We start from the raw sequence: 23,115 nt of genomic DNA, 5'->3' as shown, positions 1-23,115 counted from the left end.
CTTTTTAATGCTTTTTACCAATGTTGGTCACTTTTCACTCATTTCCCCACCTTTTTGATGCTTTTTACCAATTTAACTCACTTTTCAATTATTTCCCCACCTTTTTGATGCTTCTTACCGATGTTGGTCACTTTTCACTCATTTCCCCACCTTTTTGATGCTTTTTACCAATTTTAGTTACTTTTCACTCATTTCCCCACCTTTTTGATGCTTTTTACCAATGTTAGTTACTTTTCACTCATTTTCCCACCTTTTTGATGCTTTTTACCAATGTTAGTTACTTTTCACTCATTTCCCCACCTTTTTGATGCTTTTTACCAATTTAACTCACTTTTCACTCATTTCCCCACCTTTTTGATGCTTTTTACCAATTTAACTCACTTTTCACTCATTTCCCCACCTTTTTGATGCTTTTTACCAATTTTAGTTAATTTTCACTCATTTCCCCACCTTTTTGATGCTTTCTACCAATTTAACTCACTTTTCACTCATTTCCCCACCTTTTTGATGCTTTCTACCAATTTAACTCACTTTTCACTTATTTCCCCACCTTTTTAATGCTTCTTACCAATGTTGGTCACTTTTCACTCATTTCTCCACCTTTTTGATGCTTTTTACCAATTTAACTCACTTTTCACTCATTTCCCCACCTTTTTGATGCTTTTCACCAATTTAACTCACTTTTCACTCATTTCCCCACCTTTTTAATGCTTTTTACCAATTTAACTCACTTTTCACTCATTTCCCCACCTTTTTGATGCTTTTTACCAATTTTAGTTACTTTTCACTCATTTCCCCACCTTTTTGATGCTTTTTACCAATTTAACTCACTTTTCACTCATTTCCCCACCTTTTTGATGCTTTTCACCAATTTAACTCACTTTTCACTCATTTCCCCACCTTTTTAATGCTTTTTACCAATTTAACTCACTTTTCACTCATTTCCCCACCTTTTTGATGCTTTTTACCAATTTTAGTTACTTTTCACTCATTTCCCCACCTTTTTGATGCTTTTTACCAATTTAACTCACTTTTCACTCATTTCCCCACCTTTTTGATGCTTTTTACCAATTTTAGTTACTTTTCACTCATTTCCCCACCTTTTTGATGCTTTTTACCAATTTAACTCACTTTTCACTCATTTCCCCACCTTTTTGATGCTTTTTACCAATTTAACTCACTTTTCACTCATTTCCCCACCTTTTTGATGCTTTTTACCAATTTTAGTTACTTTTCACTCATTTTCCCACCTTTTTGATGCTTTTTACCAATTTAGTAACTTTTCACTCATTTCCCCACCTTTTTGATGCTTTTTACCAATTTAACTCACTTTTCACTCATTTCCCCACCTTTTTGATGCTTTTTACCAATTTTAGTTACTTTTCACTCATTTTCCCACCTTTTTGATGCTTTTTACCAATTTAGTAACTTTTCACTCATTTCCCCACCTTTTTGCTCTGGTTGAGCAGTGCTGAATAACACTGTTTTATACTTTTTATCAAATGCAATTATTAAACATTTATTCTGATATTTTTTGAAACCATTATATTCAAATGTAAAAAAGTGAAATGTAGAAAAATTCCAATGAAACCATACAAATAAACCTTTTAATAAAATATGACCACTCTTACGTGATAAAACATGTTTTTCAAAAATTATAAGAGGCAAATATGTTTTTTTACAAACTAACATTTTCATCAAACCCCAACAACATTTTTACTGAATGCATAAATAATTCATCCAAAAACATGAAAAGAGGGAAAAGAAACTATACACCCAAAATAATTTCATTTAAGACAACATTTCCAGGACAACAAATAAAATCTGGATCTTTTTTAAAAGATAAAGAAAGAAAGAATAAATAAATAAGTAACCAAACATAAAATGCAAAGAAATGTAATGAAACTGAAAAAGTACATCTGATGAAATGTTTTAATAGATTTTTTAATGTTTGAGTTTTTATGTGCAGTGAATTGTTTTTGCAGCTGCCCCTCAGGGCCACCGTACGGTTGACGGTATTTTATATGACTATTGAAGCGGCTGTTTTTACAGTAAGATTATGAATACCATGACTTTATAACTATTATTATGATTATGGTAATAGCACGTGACTCTGCAGTCCTTTGGGTCTGACGTCACCCGCCCCCTCCTCCTCCTCTTCCTCCTCTCTCTCTCTCTCTCTCCCTCTCTCTCGCTTTCTCTCTCTCCCTCTCTGCGATCAGTGAATCCAACATGGAGTAAGGAGGAGATGGGGCTCGTTCGGGGCCATCCTCACCGAAAACAGAGCTCCGTTCTCGGTCACAGCGTTCCAGTCCGGCCCGGCGGAGGAGGCGGAGGAAGAGGAGGTAGAAGAGGAAGAAAAGGCGTTGGAGGGGGAGGTGGAGGAGGCGGTGGTTGGGAGGCTCTGATGCTCCTTCTGATGCGCTCTGGAAATTGAGAAGTAGAAGAAGAAGAGGAGGTGTTGGAGGAAGGAGGAGATCCGAAGATACACAACGCACATCGGGGAAGGAGATCTGGATCCGCTGCCGCTCCTGCCGCTGCCGCTGAAGGGCGCGGAAACATGAAGACACCGCGCCGTGCTGCCGCGGCGGGAGCTCGTTATTACCGGAGGTGAAACGGAGAAACATGAGCGAGGACACGCGCCCAGACGAGTGAGTACCCCCATCAACCCTGAACCCCATAATAAGAGCCCAGCTTATCGATATTATCGTGTATCTGTGATGATGATTGGCTGCATGTTGGCGCGCCGCCGCTCGCCTCTCTGCATTGATCACATGGACGCACACTGGTGCTGCTGAGTTGATGTAGGGCTGGGCAAAACGACGGAAACCAGAGCCAGAATTAGACATTATTCATTCTTAATATTCAAGTGGCAAACTAGGGCTGGGCAATAGGACGGAAACCAGAGCTCAGGATTTAACGGAACGGTGCCACACGACAGCTACAGAGAGAAACAACAGGTGGCTGTCAAATACCAGAAATATAAACTCTGAGATGAAATCAGACAATTATTTAACCCTGTGTACTATGACAGCAGCAAAAGGACATCCAAAAAAACAGGATTAGACATTATTTATTCCTAATATTAGAATAGGAGACTAGGGCTGGGCAATTAATTACAAATTAGATTAAATCGCAATATGGCCTACTGCAATTTTCAAATCGCAGAAGTTGAAATATTTACTGAACTTCAAATAATTCCCTTAAACAAAGGAAATGATGTCACATTTGCAATGGCAGCAAAAAATAGAACGCTCGTTCTACCTCCTCCACCCCAGCCTCCTCCTTTACAGACTAAAGCTTCACCTCCTCCACCCCAGCCTCCTCCTTTATAGACTAAAGCTTCACCTCCTCCACCCCAGCCTCCTCCTTTATAGACGAAAGTTTCACCTCCTCCACCCCAGCCTCCTCCTTTATAGACTAAAGCTTCACCTCCTCCACCCCAGCCTCCTCCTTTATAGACTAAAGCTACACCTCCTTCACCCCAGCCTTCTCCTTTACAGACTAAAGCTTCACCTCCTCCACCCCAGCCTCCTCCTTTATAAACTAAAGTTTCACCTCCTCCACCCCAGCCTCCTCCTTTATAGACTAAAGCTTCACCTCCTCCACCCCAGCCTCCTCCTTTATAACATGAAGCTTCACCTCCTCCACCCAGCCTCCTCATTTTTAGCAGAAAGCTTCACCTCCTCCACCCCAGCCTCCTCCTTTATAAACTAAAGCTTCACCTCCTCCACCCCAGCCTCCTCTTTTACAGACTAAAGCTTCACCTCCTCCACCCCAGCCTCCTCCTTTATAGACTAAAGTTTCACCTCCTCCACCCCAGCCTCCTCCTTTATAAACTAAAGCTTCACCTCCTCCACCCCAGCCTCCTCTTTTACAGACTAAAGCTTCACCTCCTCCACCCCAGCCTCCTCCTTTATAGACTAAAGTTTCACCTCCTCCACCCCAGCCTCCTCCTTTATAGACTAAAGCTTCACCTCCTTCACCCCAGCATCCTCCTTTATAGACTAAAGCTTCACCTCCTCCACCCCAGCCTCCTCATTTTTAGCATAAAGCTTCACCTCCTCCACCCCAGCCCTCCTCCTTTATAGACTAAAGCTTCACCTCTTTCACCCCAGCCTCCTCCTTTATAGACTAAAGCTTCACCTCCTCCACCCCAGCCTCCTCCTTTATAGACTAAAGCTTCACCTCCTTCACCCCAGCCTCCTCCTTTATAGACTAAAGCTTCACCTCCTCCACCCCAGCCTCCTCATTTATAAACTAAAGCTTCACCTCCTCCACCCCAGCCTCCTCATTTATAGACTAAAGCTTCACCTCCTCCACCCCAGCCTCCTCCTTTATAGACTAAAGCTTCACCTCCTCCACCCCAGCCTCCTCCTTTATAGCATAAAGCTTCACCTCCTCCTCCCCAGCCTCCTCCTTCATAGACTAAAGCTTCACCTTCTCCACCCCAGCCTCCTCCTTTATAGACTAAAGCTTCACCTCCTTCTCCCTAGCCTCCTCTTTTTTAGACTAAAGTTTCACCTCCTCCACCCCAGCCTCCTCTTTTATAGACTAAAGCTTCACCGCCTTCTCCGCCCCAGCCTCCTCCTTAATATATCAAAGCTCCACCTCCTCCACCCCAGCCTCCTCCTTTATAGACTAAAGCTTCACCTCCTTCTCCCCAGCCTCCTCTTTTTTAGACTAAAGCTTCACCTCCTCCACCCCAGCCTCCTCCTTTATTGCATAAAGCTTCACCTCCTCCACCCCAGCCCCCTCCTTCATAGACTAAAGCTTCACCTTTTCCACCCCAGCCTCCTCCTTCATCGACTAAAGCTTCACCTCCTCCACCCCAGCCTCCTCCTTTATAGACTAAAGCTTCACCTCCTACACCCCAGCCTCCTCCTTTATAGACTAAAGCTTCACCTCCTCCACCCCAGCCTCCTCATTTATAAACTAAAGCTTCACCTCCTCCACCCCAGCCTCCTCATTTATAAACTAAAGCTTCACCTCCTCCACCCCAGCCTCCTCCTTTATAGACTAAAGCTTCACCTCCTCCACCCCAGCCTCCTCCTTTATAGACTAAAGTTTCACCTCCTCCACCCCAGCCTCCTCCTTTATAGACTAAAGTTTCACCTCCTCCACCCGAGCCTCCTCCTTTATAGACTAAAGCTACACCTCCTCCACCCCAGCCTCGTCCTTTAAAGACTAAAGCTTCACCTCCTCCACCCCAGCCTCCTCCTTTATAGACTAAAGCTTCACCTCCTCCACCCCAGCCTCCTCCTTTATAGACTAAAGTTTCACCTCCTCCACCCCAGCCTCCTCCTTTATAGACTAAAGCTTCACCTCCTCCACCCCAGCCTCCTCCTTTATAACATGAAGCTTCACCTCCTCCACCCAGCCTCCTCATTTTTAGCAGAAAGCTTCACCTCCTCCACCCCAGCCCTCCTCCTATATAGACTAAAGCTTCACCTCCTCCACCCCAGCCTCCTCCTTTATAAACTAAAGCTTCACCTCCTCCATCCCAGCCTGCTCCTTTACAGACTAAAGCTTCACCTCCTCCACCCCAGCCTCCTCCTTTATAGACTAAAGTTTCACCTCCTCCACCCCAGCCTCCTCCTTTATAGACTAAAGCTTCACCTCCTTCACCCCAGCATCCTCCTTTATAGACTAAAGCTTCACCTCCTCCACCCCAGCCTCCTCATTTATAAACTAAAGCTTCACCTCCTCCACCCCAGCCTCCTCCTTTATAGACTAAAGCTTCACCTCCTCCACCCCAGCCTCCTCCTTTATAGACTAAAGCTTCACCTCCTCCACCCCAGCCTCCTCCTTTATAGACTAAAGCTTCACCTCCTTCACCCCAGCCTCCTCCTTTATAGACTAAAGCTTCACCTCCTCCACCCCAGCCTCCTCATTTATAAACTAAAGCTTCACCTCCTCCACCCCAGCCTCCTCATTTATAAACTAAAGCTTCACCTCCTCCACCCCAGCCTCCTCCTTTATAGACTAAAGCTTCACCTCCTCCACCCCAGCCTCCTCCTTTATAGACTAAAGTTTCACCTCCTCCACCCCAGCCTCCTCCTTTATAGACTAAAGTTTCACCTCCTCCACCCGAGCCTCCTCCTTTATAGACTAAAGCTACACCTCCTCCACCCCAGCCTCGTCCTTTAAAGACTAAAGCTTCACCTCCTCCACCCCAGCCTCCTCCTTTATAGACTAAAGCTTCACCTCCTCCACCCCAGCCTCCTCCTTTATAACATGAAGCTTCACCTCCTCCACCCAGCCTCCTCATTTTTAGCATAAAGCTTCACCTCCTCCACCCCAGCCCTCCTCCTATATAGACTAAAGCTTCACCTCTTTCACCCCAGCCTCCTCCTTTATAGACTAAAGCTTCACCACCTCCACCCCAGCCTCCTCCTTTATAGACTAAAGCTTCACCTCCTCCACCCCAGCCTCCTCCTTTATAGACTAAAGCTTCACCTCCTTCACCCCAGCCTCCTCCTTTATAGACTTAAGCTTCACCTCCTCCACCCCAGCCTCCTCCTTTATAGACTAAAGCTTCACCTCCTCCTTTTTAGACTAAAGCTTCACCTCCTTCACCCCAGCCTCCTCCTTTATAGACTAAAGCTTCACCTCCTCCACCCCAGCCTCCTCCTTTATAGACTAAAGCTTCACCTCCTCCACCCCAGCCTCCTCATTTATAAACTAAAGCTTCACCTCCTCCACTCCAGCCTCCTCCTTTATAACATGAAGCTTCACCTCCTCCACCCAGCCTCCTCATTTTTAGCATAAAGCTTCACCTCCTCCACCCCAGCCCTCCTCCTTTATAGACTAAAGCTTCACCTCTTTCACCCCAGCCTCCTCCTTTATAGACTAAAGCTTCACCTCCTCCACCCCAGCCTCCTCCTTTATAGACTAAAGCTTTACCTCCTCCACCCCAGCCTCCTCCTTTATAGACTAAAGCTTCACCTCCTTCACCCCAGCCTCCTCCTTTATAGACTTAAGCTTCACCTCCTCCACCCCAGCCTCCTCCTTTATAGACTAAAGCTCCAAAATTGATGATAAATGATCTTTTGATAAAAGAAAGTCAAAAGTTAAAATCATGAATTTTTACCGGTTAAAATACTAAATAAAATTCCAAATAATGAGTTTAAAAGGTCAAAAGATGAGATCAAAAATTTCACAATTTTGACCTTTTTGAATCAAAAAGGCTCAAGATTTAAGAAAGTCAACACATGAAAAAAAATTCTAAATCAAGAGTTTAGAAGGTGAAAATATGAGATAATATTCAAAATCAAGAGTTTTAACAGTCAAATAAAAGATAAAATTCTAAATCATGATTTTTTTAATGTCAAAATATGAGATAAAATTAAAGATACTGAGTAATAAAGGTTAGAAAGATTTTAAATCATAAATAAATAATATTTAATATTAAAAAATAACTAATATATAATTAATATTTGTGAATAGAATTCAAAGTTAGGGGTTGAACATATCAAGATATAAGATAAAACTCAAATTCATGGGTTTAAAACGTCAAAATATGACTTAAAAATTAAAATTGTGAACCTTATTGGTCAAAATACAAGATAAGTCAAAATGATGATTTGAAGAGGTCAAAATATGGTATAAAAGTCCAAATCAAAACTTCAAATTATAAATGTGAGATGCAAATTGGAAAATTTGAAATTAAAACAAATTTATTTTCCCACCTTCCTGACTTTTTATCAAATTATTTTAACTCTTTCTAATTCTTATGACTTAAGAAGAATTTTTTCAATCATCAAGTTTAAGTTCACATTTTTATACTGGAGGAAAAATACAGACCTCGTACTGGTGGGCCAGTCAGAATAAAAATATAATAGGATCTTGGGGGGCTGGGTATGACTGTGCCCAGGGCAGGATTTGGCCCCTGGGCCTTGAATTTGACACCCCTGGTCTAGATTGTACAGCAGCACTGGCATCATTTTGGTGGAGTTCCCCTCAGTTTAACAAATGTTGCCGACATATTTGCGCAATTTAGACTATGCTCTGTCTCTTTAAGAACATTAATAATGTTACTTGTAACGATATATCTCACTTCATTAGTGACAGTGGCGAAGGAAAACTCACTCCACAACAGTTCTATTAACATTTCTAAATGTTGCCAACATATTTGCGCAATTTAGACTGTGCTCTGTGTCTTTAAGAGCATTAATAATGTCACTTGTTATGATGTAACGCTCTTCATTCGTGACAGTGGCGAAGGAAAAACTCACTCCATGACAGTTCTACTAACATTTCTAAATGTTGCCAACATATTTGTGCAATTTAGACTATGCTTTGTCTCTTTGAGAACATTAATAATGTTACTTGTTACGATATAACTCACTTCATTAGTGACAGTGGCGAAGGAAAACCCACTCCACAACAGTTCTACTAACATTTCTAAATGTTGCCAACATAATTGCTCAATATATTCAGTTCCCTCTCTTTGTTGGATGTTTGAAACATTACTCATTTTAAATTACTGAACACATTAATAATAATGACTGCGGGAAATTCCTCACCCCTGACTGTTCAGTTCAGTTTTTCAAATGTTGCAAACTCATTTGTGCAATTTAATCCTCTTCCTCTCAGTATTTTGATTTCATTAGATAGAATTTTTCAGAAATCATTGCTTCCTGTCAGACCACTTTTGCAAAAGACACTGAATCAAGGCAATCCTTAGCTTCTCATCAGTTTCACCTATTTTCTTTTTTATTTCAAAAGTTGGCAACATATTTGTGCAGTTAAGATAAAGCTCTCTCTATAGACACATTAATAATGCTACTTTATATTATGCTACTCAAAATAGGATCAGTGTTAAAGGAAACCTTTTGCTTGTATGAATTCAATTTTCTTTTCCATAAGTTGTCAATTTATTAGTGCAATTTAGAAAGAGCTCTCTCTCTCTCTTTCAAAACATTTAAAATTGAAATTATATCGATATTAAATCTGGCAGTGTTGATTTCTGAGGAAACCACTCACTTCTTACAAGTTCCATCAACTTGATGAAAAGTTGCCAACACATTTGTGCAACTAAGACTGTGCTCTCTCTCTCTCTCTTGATATTAATAATGTAACTCAGCATAATATTGCTAAATTTGGTACCAGTGTCTAAGGGAAATCCTTTCTCTTCACCAGTTCTACTCTCTTTTCCAAATGTTGACAATGTATTTGTGCAATTTCGACTAAGCTCTGTCTCTTTTGAAGCACAAATAGCAATAACAGATTTCTTTCTCAATACGACATTTCCTGAGGGAAGCCCTTTATTCGGTGGGGTTTTACCATTTATTCAAAAGTTGTCAATGTATCCGTACAATTGCAACCTCTTTTTAGAGATGTCAATAACATTACAGTATTCTCTGATACACCATCACCAGTGTAGGAGGAAATACTTCACTGCTCAGTTCCACCCAAATGTTGACAACATATTTGAACAATTCAGACATTGTTTTCGCATTTCTGCAAAAATTAATGACAGTATTCAGAATAACATAACCGAGGGAAACACGTTTTCCATGCTAGTTCCTCCCCATTCTGTACCAGTTCCACCACCTTTTGTGAAAGTTGCCAACAGACTTTTGCAATTTAGACGGTGCTTTGTCGCTCTCTTTTCAAAGATAATAACATTTCTCAGTGATAAATTACCCTGGTAGTAGCAATATCTGAGGAAGACCCTCAATTCTGCCAGTTCAGCCACTTTTCCAAATAACAATGTAGTAAAAATAATGTCTGAGGGAATTCCTTATTTCTCACCAGTTCCACTGTCTTTTGTTAATGTTGACAACATATTTGTGCAATTTACACAGCACTTTGTCACTCTCTATTTTGTTTTCATAGCCTGATATAGCACCAATATCTGAGGATAACCCTCACTTCCTACCAGTTCCACATACTTTACCAAATGTTGCCAACATATTTGTCAAAATATTACTGAGCTAATTCAATATTAATGAATATTGTAAAATCATGGAGTGAGGGGAAACCCTCCTTCCTTTCCAGCTCCACCCACTTTAACAAATGTTGCCAACATATATGTGCAATTTTGAAAGTTGATAACATAATTCAGCATTACATTACTGGATACAGTATAACCTTCATCTAAGGGAAGCCCTTGCACTTTGCCAGGTCCACTCACTATCCCAAATATTGACAAGATTGTTGTGCAATTTAGACATTACTCTCAGAGTTTTTGTTAAAAATCATGACGTTTCTGTTCTTTTTGATGCCTTAGATCAATGATTTTCAAACTTTTTTGCCCAAGGCACACCAAAAAGCAAGCTGACGTCTCAAGGAACACCATATTAATGTCCTTGCAAAATAACTTCTTTAGCATGTGTAGCAAGTAGCAACATGTCCCAGTCCCAACTGCATGCAATGTGAGCAAGTGCCAGCTACATCAGTTTGATCACAGAGTTTCCTTTTGTACCATCCTGACACTCTGCAAGTGATCCACTGCAGCTCCCCAGGTTTTTCCCCAGTCACCCTGTTCCTATTTTCTCTCTGTCGCTCCTATTAAGATGGACAAGTAACGAAGGAAGAGGTTGCCCAAAGGATGACAAGACACCAGGAGTGTCCCACCAGAGGATATTCTTAATTTTCTTCCACTTTTCTCATTCCCGAAGCTTGTGAGCTTGATTTACAGAGAGAAGTGTGTTGCATGGATATTCTCCATACCCGTTTATGAATTTTTATGGTCTGACTTGTGCTAACATAGAGACATACTATGTGGTTCACAGCTGTTAGAGGCACCATACCTCTGATTTTCTAAGTAAAAGCATGAGATGTCATATTTTTACATGTAAACTTACATTTGCATATTTAACAGATAACAGATGGAGAGTGAGTATGCAATGCTATATGATGCAATGCAACATGTAACTCTTGCATGCAGTAAGGACATTGATTATAGTCTCTTTAGTTGTTGCATAGTTGTAGTACTTATGTAAAGTCAGGCAAATTTTCAAGGCACACCTAGACTTGTCTCAAGGCACACCAGTGTACCATGGCACACCACCTGAGAACCCTTGCCTTAGATAACTGAAATAATAGAGGTTTAATCCTTTTAAAGGGGACATATTTAACCCCTTTAAGACAAGTCCATATTGGTCTCAGAGGTCCTCAAAACATGCCTGTGAATTTCATTGCTGTAAAAACACTCCAGTATTGGATGTGTGCATGTCTAAAACCTCCTCTGTTTCAGACTTGCTCAGAACCAGCTGTTTCTGTGTCTGTGGCTTTAAATGATACTGAGCTGTCTGACTCCACCCTTGACCACGCCCCTCCCAGGAAATGCAAGTAACTTAATGGATGTGGCTCACCTGATTCTCAGCTGAGAGGAGGATCAGGAGAGGAGGGCGGAACTTTTTTCCAAGCAGGGTGGGCCAACTGAACCTGGGGGCGGGGCTAACTCCCTACATGACATCATGAGGGGAAATCTGAGAACAGCTTGTTTCAAACAACAACCTCAGGATATGTGAGTGGACAGTGTTTTTTTCTTATTGAGGCAGCGTAATCATTTAAAATCACCTAAAACTGAAGCTAAAGTGTCGGACTAGTTTTATCATGGTTTAAATTTGGATACTATGACGATAATTTTTACATAAGAGCAAATATTAAGGTAAATGTATGCTTCCATTCAGATAAATGATAACACTGAGATCAGATTTTTGCTCAGTATTGCCCACCCCTAGTATCTTTGATGATGATTGGCTGCTTGCTGCTCGGCTCTCTGCATTGATCACATGCACACACACTGGTGCTGCTGTGTTGATGTGTGATGAGGGGGTGCCGGGGCCTCCTCTTCATCGTCTTCCTCCTCGTGGAGAGGTTAGCCGAGGTCGGACTGATTTCACAGGAAGGAGAAATGTGTGCAGCCTCCTGCAGATGTGATTCAGTCATAAGGGGGGGGGGGGGGGGCAGACAGAGAAGGGTCTGCAGGGCTGACATGACACATTCAGTTGGTTTATTTATTTCTTTCAGCCTGTTTGCACGCCGGTCTTCGTTCATAAAAAGCGTGCGGACAGGAAGAGGCTCCTGCGGCGGCTCTCTGTAGATCCTGACCCTGTAGATTGAGGCCACTGTTGTGACTCATCATCAGGCTGCACATGTCTGCAGGTTCAGACCAGTTCAGCCAAACCAGGATTACTGCCTCTGTTTGTGGAGCCCCACAACTCTAAATATCAAACAACTGAAGAAAATCTGAACCCCAGACCCATTTGTCAGCTCTGAACCTTTGAATATGGTATTGAACTAGTAGTTTTATTGAACAGTTAGGTTAAAGAGGGGGTATTATACTTCTCAGATTTTTAAAACATAAATATAAAGTCACAATGTTGGGTGTCCATACTCCATGTATGCAAATTTTCAAACCGCAAAATAAACGTATGCGGCAGTAATCTTGGAATTAGTGTGTAAACTGATGAAAACAGTTCATTGAAAATCTCTCTGAGATCTTCCCGAGACGAGATTTCGATGGAGCAAATTGATGAGGTCATCGCAATAGGCTCTCCTGACTGGTTCGTGGTTCATCCGTGCTGCCGGCAAAGCGGAACAGACCGCCCCCACAAGGCCTCTTAGCCATTTAACAGTAATTAAACAGTTACCAAACAGATACTTCCTGCTCTATCCTTCGCTGCTGCTGCTTTTCTTCCCCTTCTCTCTCCAAACTATCAGCGTCAGACTCCGGGTCTAACACATACGGACATAAATTCGCCATATTTTACTCAGTCAGACCGGTTCATTCAAAATTTTCAACTACTAGCATAACAACATTAGCCACATCAGAGGGGGCAGGCACAAAACATTGAGTCCTGCCGCCAGCCAGCCTCCAGAAAATCGGCCAATCGGAGGAAAGCAGGTCCGTGGGGGGGGGGGGTTAAAAAGACAGCAGCAAAAACGAAGCATTTTAGATGGAGGTTAAAATAAGGGCTTTTCAGGATGCCAGTGTGAGAAACATGAGGAGTTTTTTGAGCTGTAAACCATGTGAAGCTACTACATGGGTATCAGAGAGATGGTGGAAAGCCTTGAAAAAAGGCATAATATCCCCACTTTAAATTTTACATTTTTATGCTAGAGATATTAGAGTGATTAGCAGATCCATAAACCTCTGGGACATTCAGATACCAAGCAGTAATTCTTACTGCTTAAAAACAGTTTTATATCTGACAGCAGTTCAGCTAGTCTTTTACAAGCATGAGGGAGAAAAGCTGTTAAAGAGGCACAGCAAGCCTCATTATTGGAACAGATATACCAACGGTCTCTCCCTGATGTTGTCTCTGCAGTCCTCATCAGTTCCAACCCCTTTTCCAAAAGTTCCCAGCCTACTTTATGGGAAAAAATAGATGCAAAAGCCCCCAACATCCCCAGCTTCATGAACATTCCGTCCTCTGCCGTTGATGATTTCAGCCTTTAGATTCTTGGTTCTGTGTCCACAGATGGATCTTTTGAGCGCTGGCAGCACTGCTGACTTCATTTTCAGAGCGACTCTCACCAGCGTTCTTTGTCGCTACGTTACTGAGGCCTCGTCCACACAGAAATGAATTTAGGAGTACACGCAAAAGTTTTATGTCGTACCGGCGTTTCATCCACACAGAAACGGCGTTTCAGGTGACTGTAAACGTTACTTTTTGTAAATGGGTCCCAGAGTGCATAAATCCATAAACGACTACCGTTTCGCCTCCATGTGGGCGGCTATCCGCGTCTTTCTTGAAACGATTATTTGACACGTAGCGTATCACCCTTGAGGCACCTGCGCGCCTCTGACCAGAACATTAATGGCAAACTACACGGTTATGTCCGTGCTGCAGAAGCTACTGAGCTTTTTATGGCTTTTACAGCAAAATCTGATGCTCCTGTACCGATACCGCAAAATGCACACACCATATGCTCTTAAATCCAACGCGGAGAACAACCAGAAGGACAACTAGAAGAAAGTTTGTGTCAGTTTTCTGTGATCTTCTTCTCTTTTGGTGCTTTTCTGTAGCAGCGTTACAGCGCCACGTACAGGCTTGGTATATGCACTACAGCATTTTCAGTCGTTTAAGCGGTTCCTGAAACGACTCCGTCTTTACGGAAAACTTTTTCAAAACGAAACAGCAATATATCGTTTTCATCTCCGTGTGGACGGAGCCTAAAAATGGATCCTACTTTCCTTGGAAAAATCTATAGCATTGTTTTGAAAATCGCTCTGAGATTCATATTTAAGTATTTTAAGGAAATATCACACAGAAAACATGAAGTGTGTGAAGAAGTCCTGTCCTGGCATGGACAGCAGCTGCAGACCTGAAAACTACCCTAAAAAAAGACGAGTCAGATTAGTTTGTCTTCCTCTATTATCAGAAGTCCCGCCTCTCCTTGATTATGATTGGCCAGTGAGGGTTAAGGGCGCTGTTTGGTCCATTTCCCCGGATAGTCCGTTTCATTTGAGGTGGTGTGAAAGCTCACACGAACTCTGGTGGGGACCAAACAAGCGGACTCTGGTCCACTTGTAAACAGGGGGTCTCGGTCCGCTTCCAAACAAACCCTGATGCGGTTCATTAGAGGTGTGAATGCAAAGCGGACCAACTTGTGAACCAAAGGCAGGAAGTGGCATAAAGCGTTGTGATATACGGATTAGTATGTGATTTAATACACTCAAATACATGTCGATACCTCGCTTGGCGTCTGTGTAGCCATGGCAACACATCCTAGTCTGTGCTGATTTATTCATCTCATGCAAAGGACGTCATGCTGGACAGCTCACCGTCTTGGTGGCTGCTCATAATGCTGCAATGCAAGAGCAGAAACCCCAAGACAGCGTAAATTCTGTGTTTTTTCATTGTTTATGTGGAAGAAAAGACCGGCGGAAGGAGTTTCGTCTTCTTCTACGCCTTCTGTTCTTCTTGGTCGCCGTTTGTTCGTGGCGACAGCGGCACTAGCGGGCAGAGGTTGTAGGTGTTCAGACGGTTTGGCCCGCTTGACCAAGAGAGCAGTGTGAATGCGACCCAAACCAAAGGAAAGTGCAACAATGATGCCATTTCTGTTCCCAAACGGAGCGAGTCCCCCGGACTATCAGGTGTGAAAACGACCTAAGTGACACTGACGAGTGCAACGCTGTTCCAAAAGTTGACTGGTTTTCAGTGCTTTAAGATGCTGGCTGGTTTTTTTCTGTGTAGGCGCTGAGCGCTCAGTACACTCGTCTATACTGGTTTGAAATGAAAAATGAGCGCTAAAGAAGCCAGATGTGGACACGGGCCCTTAATAAGGTTTAGAAAGATGATTTTATTAGGGCTCAAGAAAATAAGATAGCAGCCTGATATCTCTAATATTGCAATGTAATATGCGATATTTTCAGGACCCTTATTTTGGGTATTTTTCAACAAATACAAGCAATACATCCTTAATCTTTTTAGTCTTTCTCACTTTGATTCGGAAACCATATATAAAACAAGGAAAGTGGATTTTTGGAAACTATTCTAAAAAAAATGTTGAATGTTTGCTTAATGTCCACAACATCTCTGCTGCAAAGAAATGTTTAAACTGGTGCATTGACACATTTCAGGTTTCTGTGATTTGTAGATTGCAACTAGGGCTGGGAAATTAATCAAAAATAGGAAGGTGCAATATTTCTTGGACCTGAAATTTGTGTCAAAATACCAGTTTTAAACTTTTTTTTGCAGCAGAGATGTTATGCATGACATATGTAATCATTGAAGTGCCATTTAATTTAGAATGGTCTACAGAAAAATCCTGTTTTCTCCATTTTTGTATGTTTTTCTTCTTAAATATTGAATTATATAAAAATAATCATTCCCTTTGATGCAACAGTTCATATCAAATGTACAAAATCTCAGCAGATGGTCTGCAGATTTGCTCCTGTATAAAAATGTAAACTTCAGCTTGATTATTTAAAACACGGGTGTCAAACTCAAGGCCCAGGGGCCAAATCCAGCCCGTGGCATAGTTATACCCGGCCCACCAGTATGAGGTCTGCAGATTTCCTCCAGTATGAAAATGTAAACTTAACCTTGATGATTTATAGCATCCTTGTTGAGTCATAAAAATTAGAAACAGTAAAAATAATCTGATAAAAAGTCAGGAATGTGGGGAAGAAATGAGTGTTTTCTCTGTATTTTCAATGTCATACTTTTAGATTAATAATTTCAAATTTGAAGTCCTATTTAAACCTTTTAAAGTCATAATTTTGACTTTTATCTCATGTTTGACCTTTTTCAACTCCTAACTTTAAATTTTATCTCTTTTTTTTTACCTTAAAAACCCATTTTTTTAAATTTTATCTCAAGTTTTGACAATTGAAACTCATAATTTCGATGTTTACCTCATATCTTGACTTTTAAAGATTATGATTGTGAATTTTATCCCAGGTTTGACTTCTGAAATTCATGGTTTCAGTATTATACCTCATATTTTGCCTTTTAAAAACATTATTTTGACTTTAAATGGCATGTTTTTACCTTTAAAACTTTTAAGTTTGACTTTTTATCTCAGATTTTGAGTTTTTAACTTATCATGTTCACCTTTTAATCACAAAATCATTTTTCATCAGTGCCAAGTTTTTTACCCCATAGTTCATTTCTGGTTAAAGTAAGGTCGACATTTTATGGTTAAATATGGACCCTGTTCAGCCCTCAGGTTAGACCTGAATCCAGAATCCGGCCCCTGTTGTGACTGAGTTTGACACCCCTGATGTACGGTGTAGTCTCATGTTAACACGTTAATAAATTCTTCCTGTTTATTGGAATCCCGTTAGCATTGGCACAGGGCTGCAGCTACTCTTCCTGGGGTCCAGAGACGTAGTACATGTTCCAGCATCAGGCATACTTCTTTGATTTCTAGATTTTGCTGAGCCCTAGTTTGGACACCTCAGGCCTAGTACTACGGCTACAGCCACTCAGACTACTGTTGGGAACTCTGCGTTTGTGTTGAACTGATTCTGCTTCTTCTGCTCTCTGACGGCCGTTGAGAACACTTTTCTCTTCCACGTGGCTGTAAACAGTTTCAAACGTGCAGACTCTGAATGGAGACCACGCTGTAAGTGGATGCACCGCGGCTCTCGATCCAGACCCAGCAGCCAATCAGGCTCTTTGTCCCGGGTTGAGAGCGTAGGCAGCAGGTAACCTGGCGGAGCCTCGTGCTGTTCACGCCCCTGCAGGTAAACACATGAGTCATAGGAGCGCGTACAGCCAGATAATAGACTCAACCAAGGAAATGTTTACTCAGAGAGATTCTGCAGAAGGAGAGCCGGTAGCACGGCGCTCTTTGGGACAGAGGCATCGACTCCACCGGGGTTACACGTCAAAATCACGTCTCTGTTTTCCTCCTTCTGTAGTGGGATTTACCTGTGGGACGAGTTAAGCCCAGAGCGGTTACACATGACAGAGAGAACGTTCTAGAAGGGCTCCTCTTTAGTGCACTGAGATATGAATGATACTGATGTGCTGATGTGATGTGCATGTGTGCCACAGGGCTGGCCCATATGGGAATTAATCTAACAGTGTTTTTACCCCCTACTCACTCTATTTTACAACAAACACAGTTTAGGTAGATTAAACTAAAGCTGAACAAGGAAACAAGGAAGGTAGATTTATTTGGCAAACTATTCTAGAAAAAATAAGACTTGAATGTTAATATTGAACCCTCTGATTTCAGGATTGCAGTCAGACAGATTGCCATTTAATTTGAGTTATGATTCATTTGTTCTTTGCAGATGACATCAGCAGCAGCAGAGAAACGCCCATGGAGGGCAGGAAGTGAATTCTGCACAGAGAAACTACCTGTAGGCCGTGTTTGAGCCGTTTAAGACTATGACATGTTCAAAGTGTGACAATATTAACATTCTTATTTCTTAAAGGAGACATGTTTTACCATTTTAAGACAAGTCTATATCGGTCTTAGCGGTCCCCTAAACATGCCTGTGAAGTCTGCTGCTGAAAAACCCTCCAGTTTTGGATGTCTGCATGTCTAAAACTCCTCTGTTTCAGCCCTGCTCAGAACCAGCTGTTTCTGTCTGTGGCTTTAAATGTTACTGAGCTGTCTGACCCCGCCCCTGACTCCACCCCTCTCAGGAAATGGATGTGGCTCTCCTGCAGGATCAGGAGAGGAAGGCTGAACTCCCTTCCAAGCAGAGAGGGCCAACTGAACCTGGGGGCGGGGCTAACTCCCTACATGACATCATGAGGGGGGAATCTGAGAATGGCTTGTTTCAGCACACATATTCAGAAAGGTGTAGAAAGAGAGGGGAGGGGCTGATGGATTTTTCTGGTACTTGAGGGCCTGGTGCACATATTTCTGTTAGAAACACCTGAAAAAGTGATTTTTGCATAATTTGTCCCCTTTAAGTTACGTTTGTGTCCCAAAAGTAGTGAAATATTGAAGCAAAACATAAACTATAGCTTTAAAAAGTCAGAGAAAAACAGCAGCAGGCAGGAATTCAAAATCCTACAATCCAAATATCCCACAGAGCGGTCTGGTTCGGTCCAGTCCAGTTCTGTTCTGGTCTAGCTCATTAAACTCTGATCTTAGCCGCGTTTCCTCAGTCTGTCTTGCTGTGACGGGAATTTTGTCTCTTTTTAGGATCAGATCATGAGGCTCAGCTTAGTAGAGCTGGTTGCTCTTCATTTGACACCAGTTTGGCTTTTTAAATGTGGATTGAGGCCTTGTCCACACGGAGACGAAAACAGTCTGGGCTTTATGGCAGAGCGTCTTCCATCTAGACTCTGCCATAAAGCCCAGATCAGTAAATGCTGAGTCTGACTGTGTTAGCAATGCCATATAGGAAACAGATGCTATTCAGAGAAAAGTGGTAAAAATAATGGGCAAAAATGGCAAAAAAGTGTCAAATAGGACAAAAAGTGGCATTTAATGGCAAAATGTAGCTTAAATAGGCAAAACTGGGATAAAAGTGACAAAAATGGGGAAAAAGTAGGATTAAAGTGGTATTTAATGGCAAAAGGTAAATTAAGTGGGTGAAATGGGGAGAAAAATCTGTGAAAAAGGGCAAAAATGGGCTAAAAGTGGTAAAAATAATGGGTAAAAAGTTGCAAAAAAAAGTGTCAAACACTGGGAAAAGTGGTATTTAATGGCAAAAGCGAGCTTAAATGGACTAAAATGGGATATAAGTGGCAAAAATTAGAGCAAATTGGCTAATATGGGGAATTAGTAGGATAAAAGTGGTCTTTAATGGCAAAAGGTAAATTAAGTGGGTGAAATGGGGAGAAAAAACTGTGAAACAGCTGTTATTCAGAGAAAAACGCCTTAAATTAAATAATTATAGATGAATATAACTCACTCAGAAACCATCAAATATGTTCAAACATGTATGTGGAAGTCCAGAACATCATTTGTGAGTAAGGGGAATCATTGTGTCCCATCTATGCAGGTCTATGGGTGCAAAAGCCTCGAACTGTTTAGTGAATTAGACTTTAAGTCTGTCCAGTGCAGCTGTGAGAGCCCCAGCCTCCCCAGCAAACCTGCTCAGAGGTTTGTTTGTAGGTTTTCTGCGGAGGATTCGGGGGTATTTCCCAGGTCCTGTGGCAGACTGAAACTCTCCCTTTCTCTCCAGAGATGTTTTTGTGGGTGAGTTTTTTATCGATCGGGCAAACCGATGCCCACCCCCCAACCAGCCAACGGAGAGCTGTCGATAACGCCAGAGGGAGGGGGAGGGGTTTGAAATGACATTGAGGAAAGGTCGCCATGCAGTGGCATCCCTGGTACTCAGGCCTCGCCCACACAGGAAGACATCGATTGTTTATCAGTGCTGACCTCCATGTGAGTGACGGGTTACTGTGGGTCCATCTGTGGTTAGCATGGGTAGGGACGTGGACTTACAGTTCCTATAAACGTCACAAACAACCCCAGTGTCAAAGGGAACACAGATTTCTACAAAGTTATGTCGACTACATGAAAATCTGTCATGTAAAATAAGTGACTGCATAAATATTCACCTTTTTAAAGTGACTCAACTCGTTCAACAGGGGTCCAGACAGTTGTATCACAATTTAGTATAAAGACTCCTGTATCTGGAAGGTCCAGTCACTGATTCATCAGTATCCCTGGCTACCATTATACCATGAAGACAAAAGAACACTCAGAGAAAAGGTTATTGAAAAGTCTAAGTCAGGGATTGAGACAACTTCTCCAAGGCTCTGAACGTCCCCCAGAGTTCAGTTAAATCCATCATGAAGGAATGTCACATGTGTAAATCTGCCTAGATCAGACCGTCCTCAAGAAGGAGACTAGAGAGAGTCCACCAAGACACCTATGACTATTCTGAGGGAGTTCCAAGCTTCAGCAGCTGAGATGGAGAGACTCTGCAGACAACAACTGTTGGCCGGGTTCTTCACCAGTCAGAGCTTTATGGGAGAGTGGAGAAGAGAAAGACACTGTTGAAGAAAACTCAGATTCAATCTGGACTAGAGTTCACCAGAAGGCATGTGGGAGACTCCATGGTCAAGAGGAAGAAAGTTCTTTGGTCTGATGAGACCAGAATGGAGCTTTTTGACCATCAGACGAGACGCCAAACACTGACATCATCACAAACACACCATCCCCACTGTGGAGCACGCTGGTGGCAGCATCATGCTGTGGGGATGCTTCTCAGTAGGTAGTAGGTTCACCCCTGATCCCTGTTTACCTGACAGAGCTTGAGCAGTTTATCAAAGAAGAATGGAGTCCAGATGTTTGATCCTGACTGAGACCTATCCACTCAGACTCAGAGCTGAGACTGCAGACAGAGGAGACTCTACTAAACACTGACTAGAAGGAGGAATATTTATGCAGTCACTTAATACCTTTTTTTTTTTGCCAGAAAGTCAAATTACATCAACCATGATTGATTTATAAAATCTATTAAAGGGTAAAACATCCAAGGATGTAAATACTTCTTATAGGCATTGTAAATTTCTAATGTTGAGTAGTAAAAGAAAATAAAGTTTTATCTCCTTTCTACTGTGCTTAAAATAAAATCACGTATTCATGTTAAAATTTGACATAAAACCACCGTTATAAGTCAGCAGGGTTCCACAGAAAAAGAGGTTGGGATCCAGGGGTTGATGGTTTTTATTTGCCTCAGCTAAACCTCACCTGTTGTCGCCTCTTTCTCCTCAAATGACTCTGATTGGTCCGGTCATTCTCTGACCAGGAAAAGCCTGTCGGCTTAAAGCTTTGGAAGAGGGATGCTCCTGATGACAGACGGCTCAGTTATTTTACCAGTGAGCTCCTAAAGTTTGATATAGTTCTGCAGAGTTCTAGGGGATTCATTGAGCTTTATTTAAAACTGTGTCAACCCTGCCACCCTGCTCTGCAAGAGCCACAAACTAAGTGGTGAAAAGTGGCAAAAACAGCTTGAAGTAGCAATAGAAATAAGTTAAATGTGTCAAAAAAATGGTCAAAAAGCAACAGAAATGGGGGAAAATGTGTGAGCAGAGACAAAAATGACTTTCAGGTGCCAAAAATGGTGCAAAATGGCAAAAACATGGCGAAAACAGTGAAAAGTGACTAAAATGGGCAAAAAGCAGTCAAGAGTGGCAAAAATGGGTAAAAATTGGAAACAAATTATATTTAATGGCAAAAGGTAGCTGAAATGGATGAAAAGTGGTGAAAAAAATGGTGAAAAAGAGCAAAGGATAAAAGTGGCAAAAGTGGGCAAATACTAGGAAAAAAGTGGTATTTAATGACAAAATGTAAATTAAGTGGGTGAAAGGAGAGAAAAAAACCTGAAAAGGGGCAAAAATGGGATAACAGTGGTAAAAATAATGGCTAAAAAGTTGCAAAAAGTGTCAAAAATCAGAAAAACATGGTATTTAATGGCAAAAGGTAGACTAAATGGGCAAAAGTGGCAAAAATTGGAAAAAAAATGGCAAAATGGGGAAGAAAAGTTGGGAAAAAGTGGTATTTAATGGCAAAAAGTAGGTTTAATGGATGAAAAGTGGTGAAAAAATGGTGAAAAAGGGTAAAAATAGGATAAAAGTGGCAAAAGTAAGGGACTAAAATGGGCCAAAACTAGGAACAAAAAAAGTGGCATTTAATAACAAAACTTAAACTAGGTGGGTGAAATGAGGAGAAAAACTGAAAAAGGAAAAACGTGTCAAAATTCGGAAAAAATGCGGCCAGGGGTAGCTTATATTGACTAAAATGGGATTAAAGTGGCAAAAATTGGAAAAAAGTGGCAAAAATGGGAAAAAAGTATGAAAAAAGTGATACGTAATGGCAAAAGGTAGCTTAAATGGGTGAAAAGTTTTGAAAAAAATGGTGAAAAAGGGCAAAAATGGGATGAAAGTAGTAAAAATAATGGGTAAAAGTTGCAAAAAAAGTGTCAAAAATCAGAAAAAGTGATATTTAATGGCAAAAGATAGCTTAAATGGATGAAAAATGGCAAAAATGGTGAAAAGGGGCAAAAAGGTTTCCCTTTTTAAAGGTTTTCTGGGGAAATAATATTTAAAATTAAGACCTAATTAGCCACAGATAATCATAAAAAACCACATGTGGCCCCAGAGCCACACATTTAGTTTCACTGATTTAAACCCTGCAGACAGAGAGTCGGTGACAGATGTCAGAACCCTGGAATAAAACATTAAAATAAAAAGTCTGAGTGTCCAGCAGCCAGTGCAGCTCGTGTTTATCACCGTTTAGATACAGGTGAGCTGTCAGAGCTCTCTGCCGTCTCCACGCTCAGAGTCAAACTCGGTGTCACAGTGGTATCGGCCCGAGTCTGACCTGCAACGTGACTCCGCTAATGGACGATGGATTTCCTTTTGCAGATCGACTTCGCCACCGCTCACGTTTCACACATCGAGCCACAAAAAAAAAAAAAAAAAAAGTAAAAACTACCCCCAGCTGGAGGTCGGCAGGGTCATCTCTGCTGCTGCTGTCATCCCGGTGGACTCGGAGAGAGAGAGCAGCGTGTGTCTGTGTGGCGGGCGAGAGAGGGAGGGAATCATTGAGAAGTTTGGAGGAGAGAGAGAGGCAAACACCATCTGTGCTGCTGATTCAGACCGCAGAGAAACCTCATTGTCTCTGCTGATGGCGGTGATGTCATCAGTGTTTTTGTGTCTTATTGACAGCATGTGTGTTCCTGTGGGAGCGTGGCGTGGAGGGATGTACAGCGTGTTTTTA

At 41.7% G+C, this 23,115-nt stretch overlaps 1 protein-coding gene across 1 annotated transcript in view; it reads left to right on the top strand.

Moving 5' to 3' along the window:
- The first annotated feature begins 2,238 nt into the window (after nucleotides 1-2,238).
- Nucleotides 2,239-23,115, top strand: part of spred2a (sprouty related EVH1 domain containing 2a) — a 38,618-nt gene continuing 17,741 nt past the window's right edge. The window contains exon 1 of the mRNA XM_041785539.1: nucleotides 2,239-2,651. Within this exon, the coding sequence (XP_041641473.1) occupies nucleotides 2,626-2,651 (26 nt within the window). The 5' untranslated portion in view covers nucleotides 2,239-2,625. The remainder of the gene's footprint in view (nucleotides 2,652-23,115) is intronic.

Source organism: Cheilinus undulatus, linkage group 4, assembly GCF_018320785.1.
Source record: "Cheilinus undulatus linkage group 4, ASM1832078v1, whole genome shotgun sequence".
Lineage (NCBI taxonomy): Eukaryota > Metazoa > Chordata > Actinopteri > Labriformes > Labridae > Cheilinus > Cheilinus undulatus.
The sequence above is the reverse complement of the archived record's forward strand: the minus strand, read 5'-3'. Positions and strand labels throughout refer to the sequence as shown.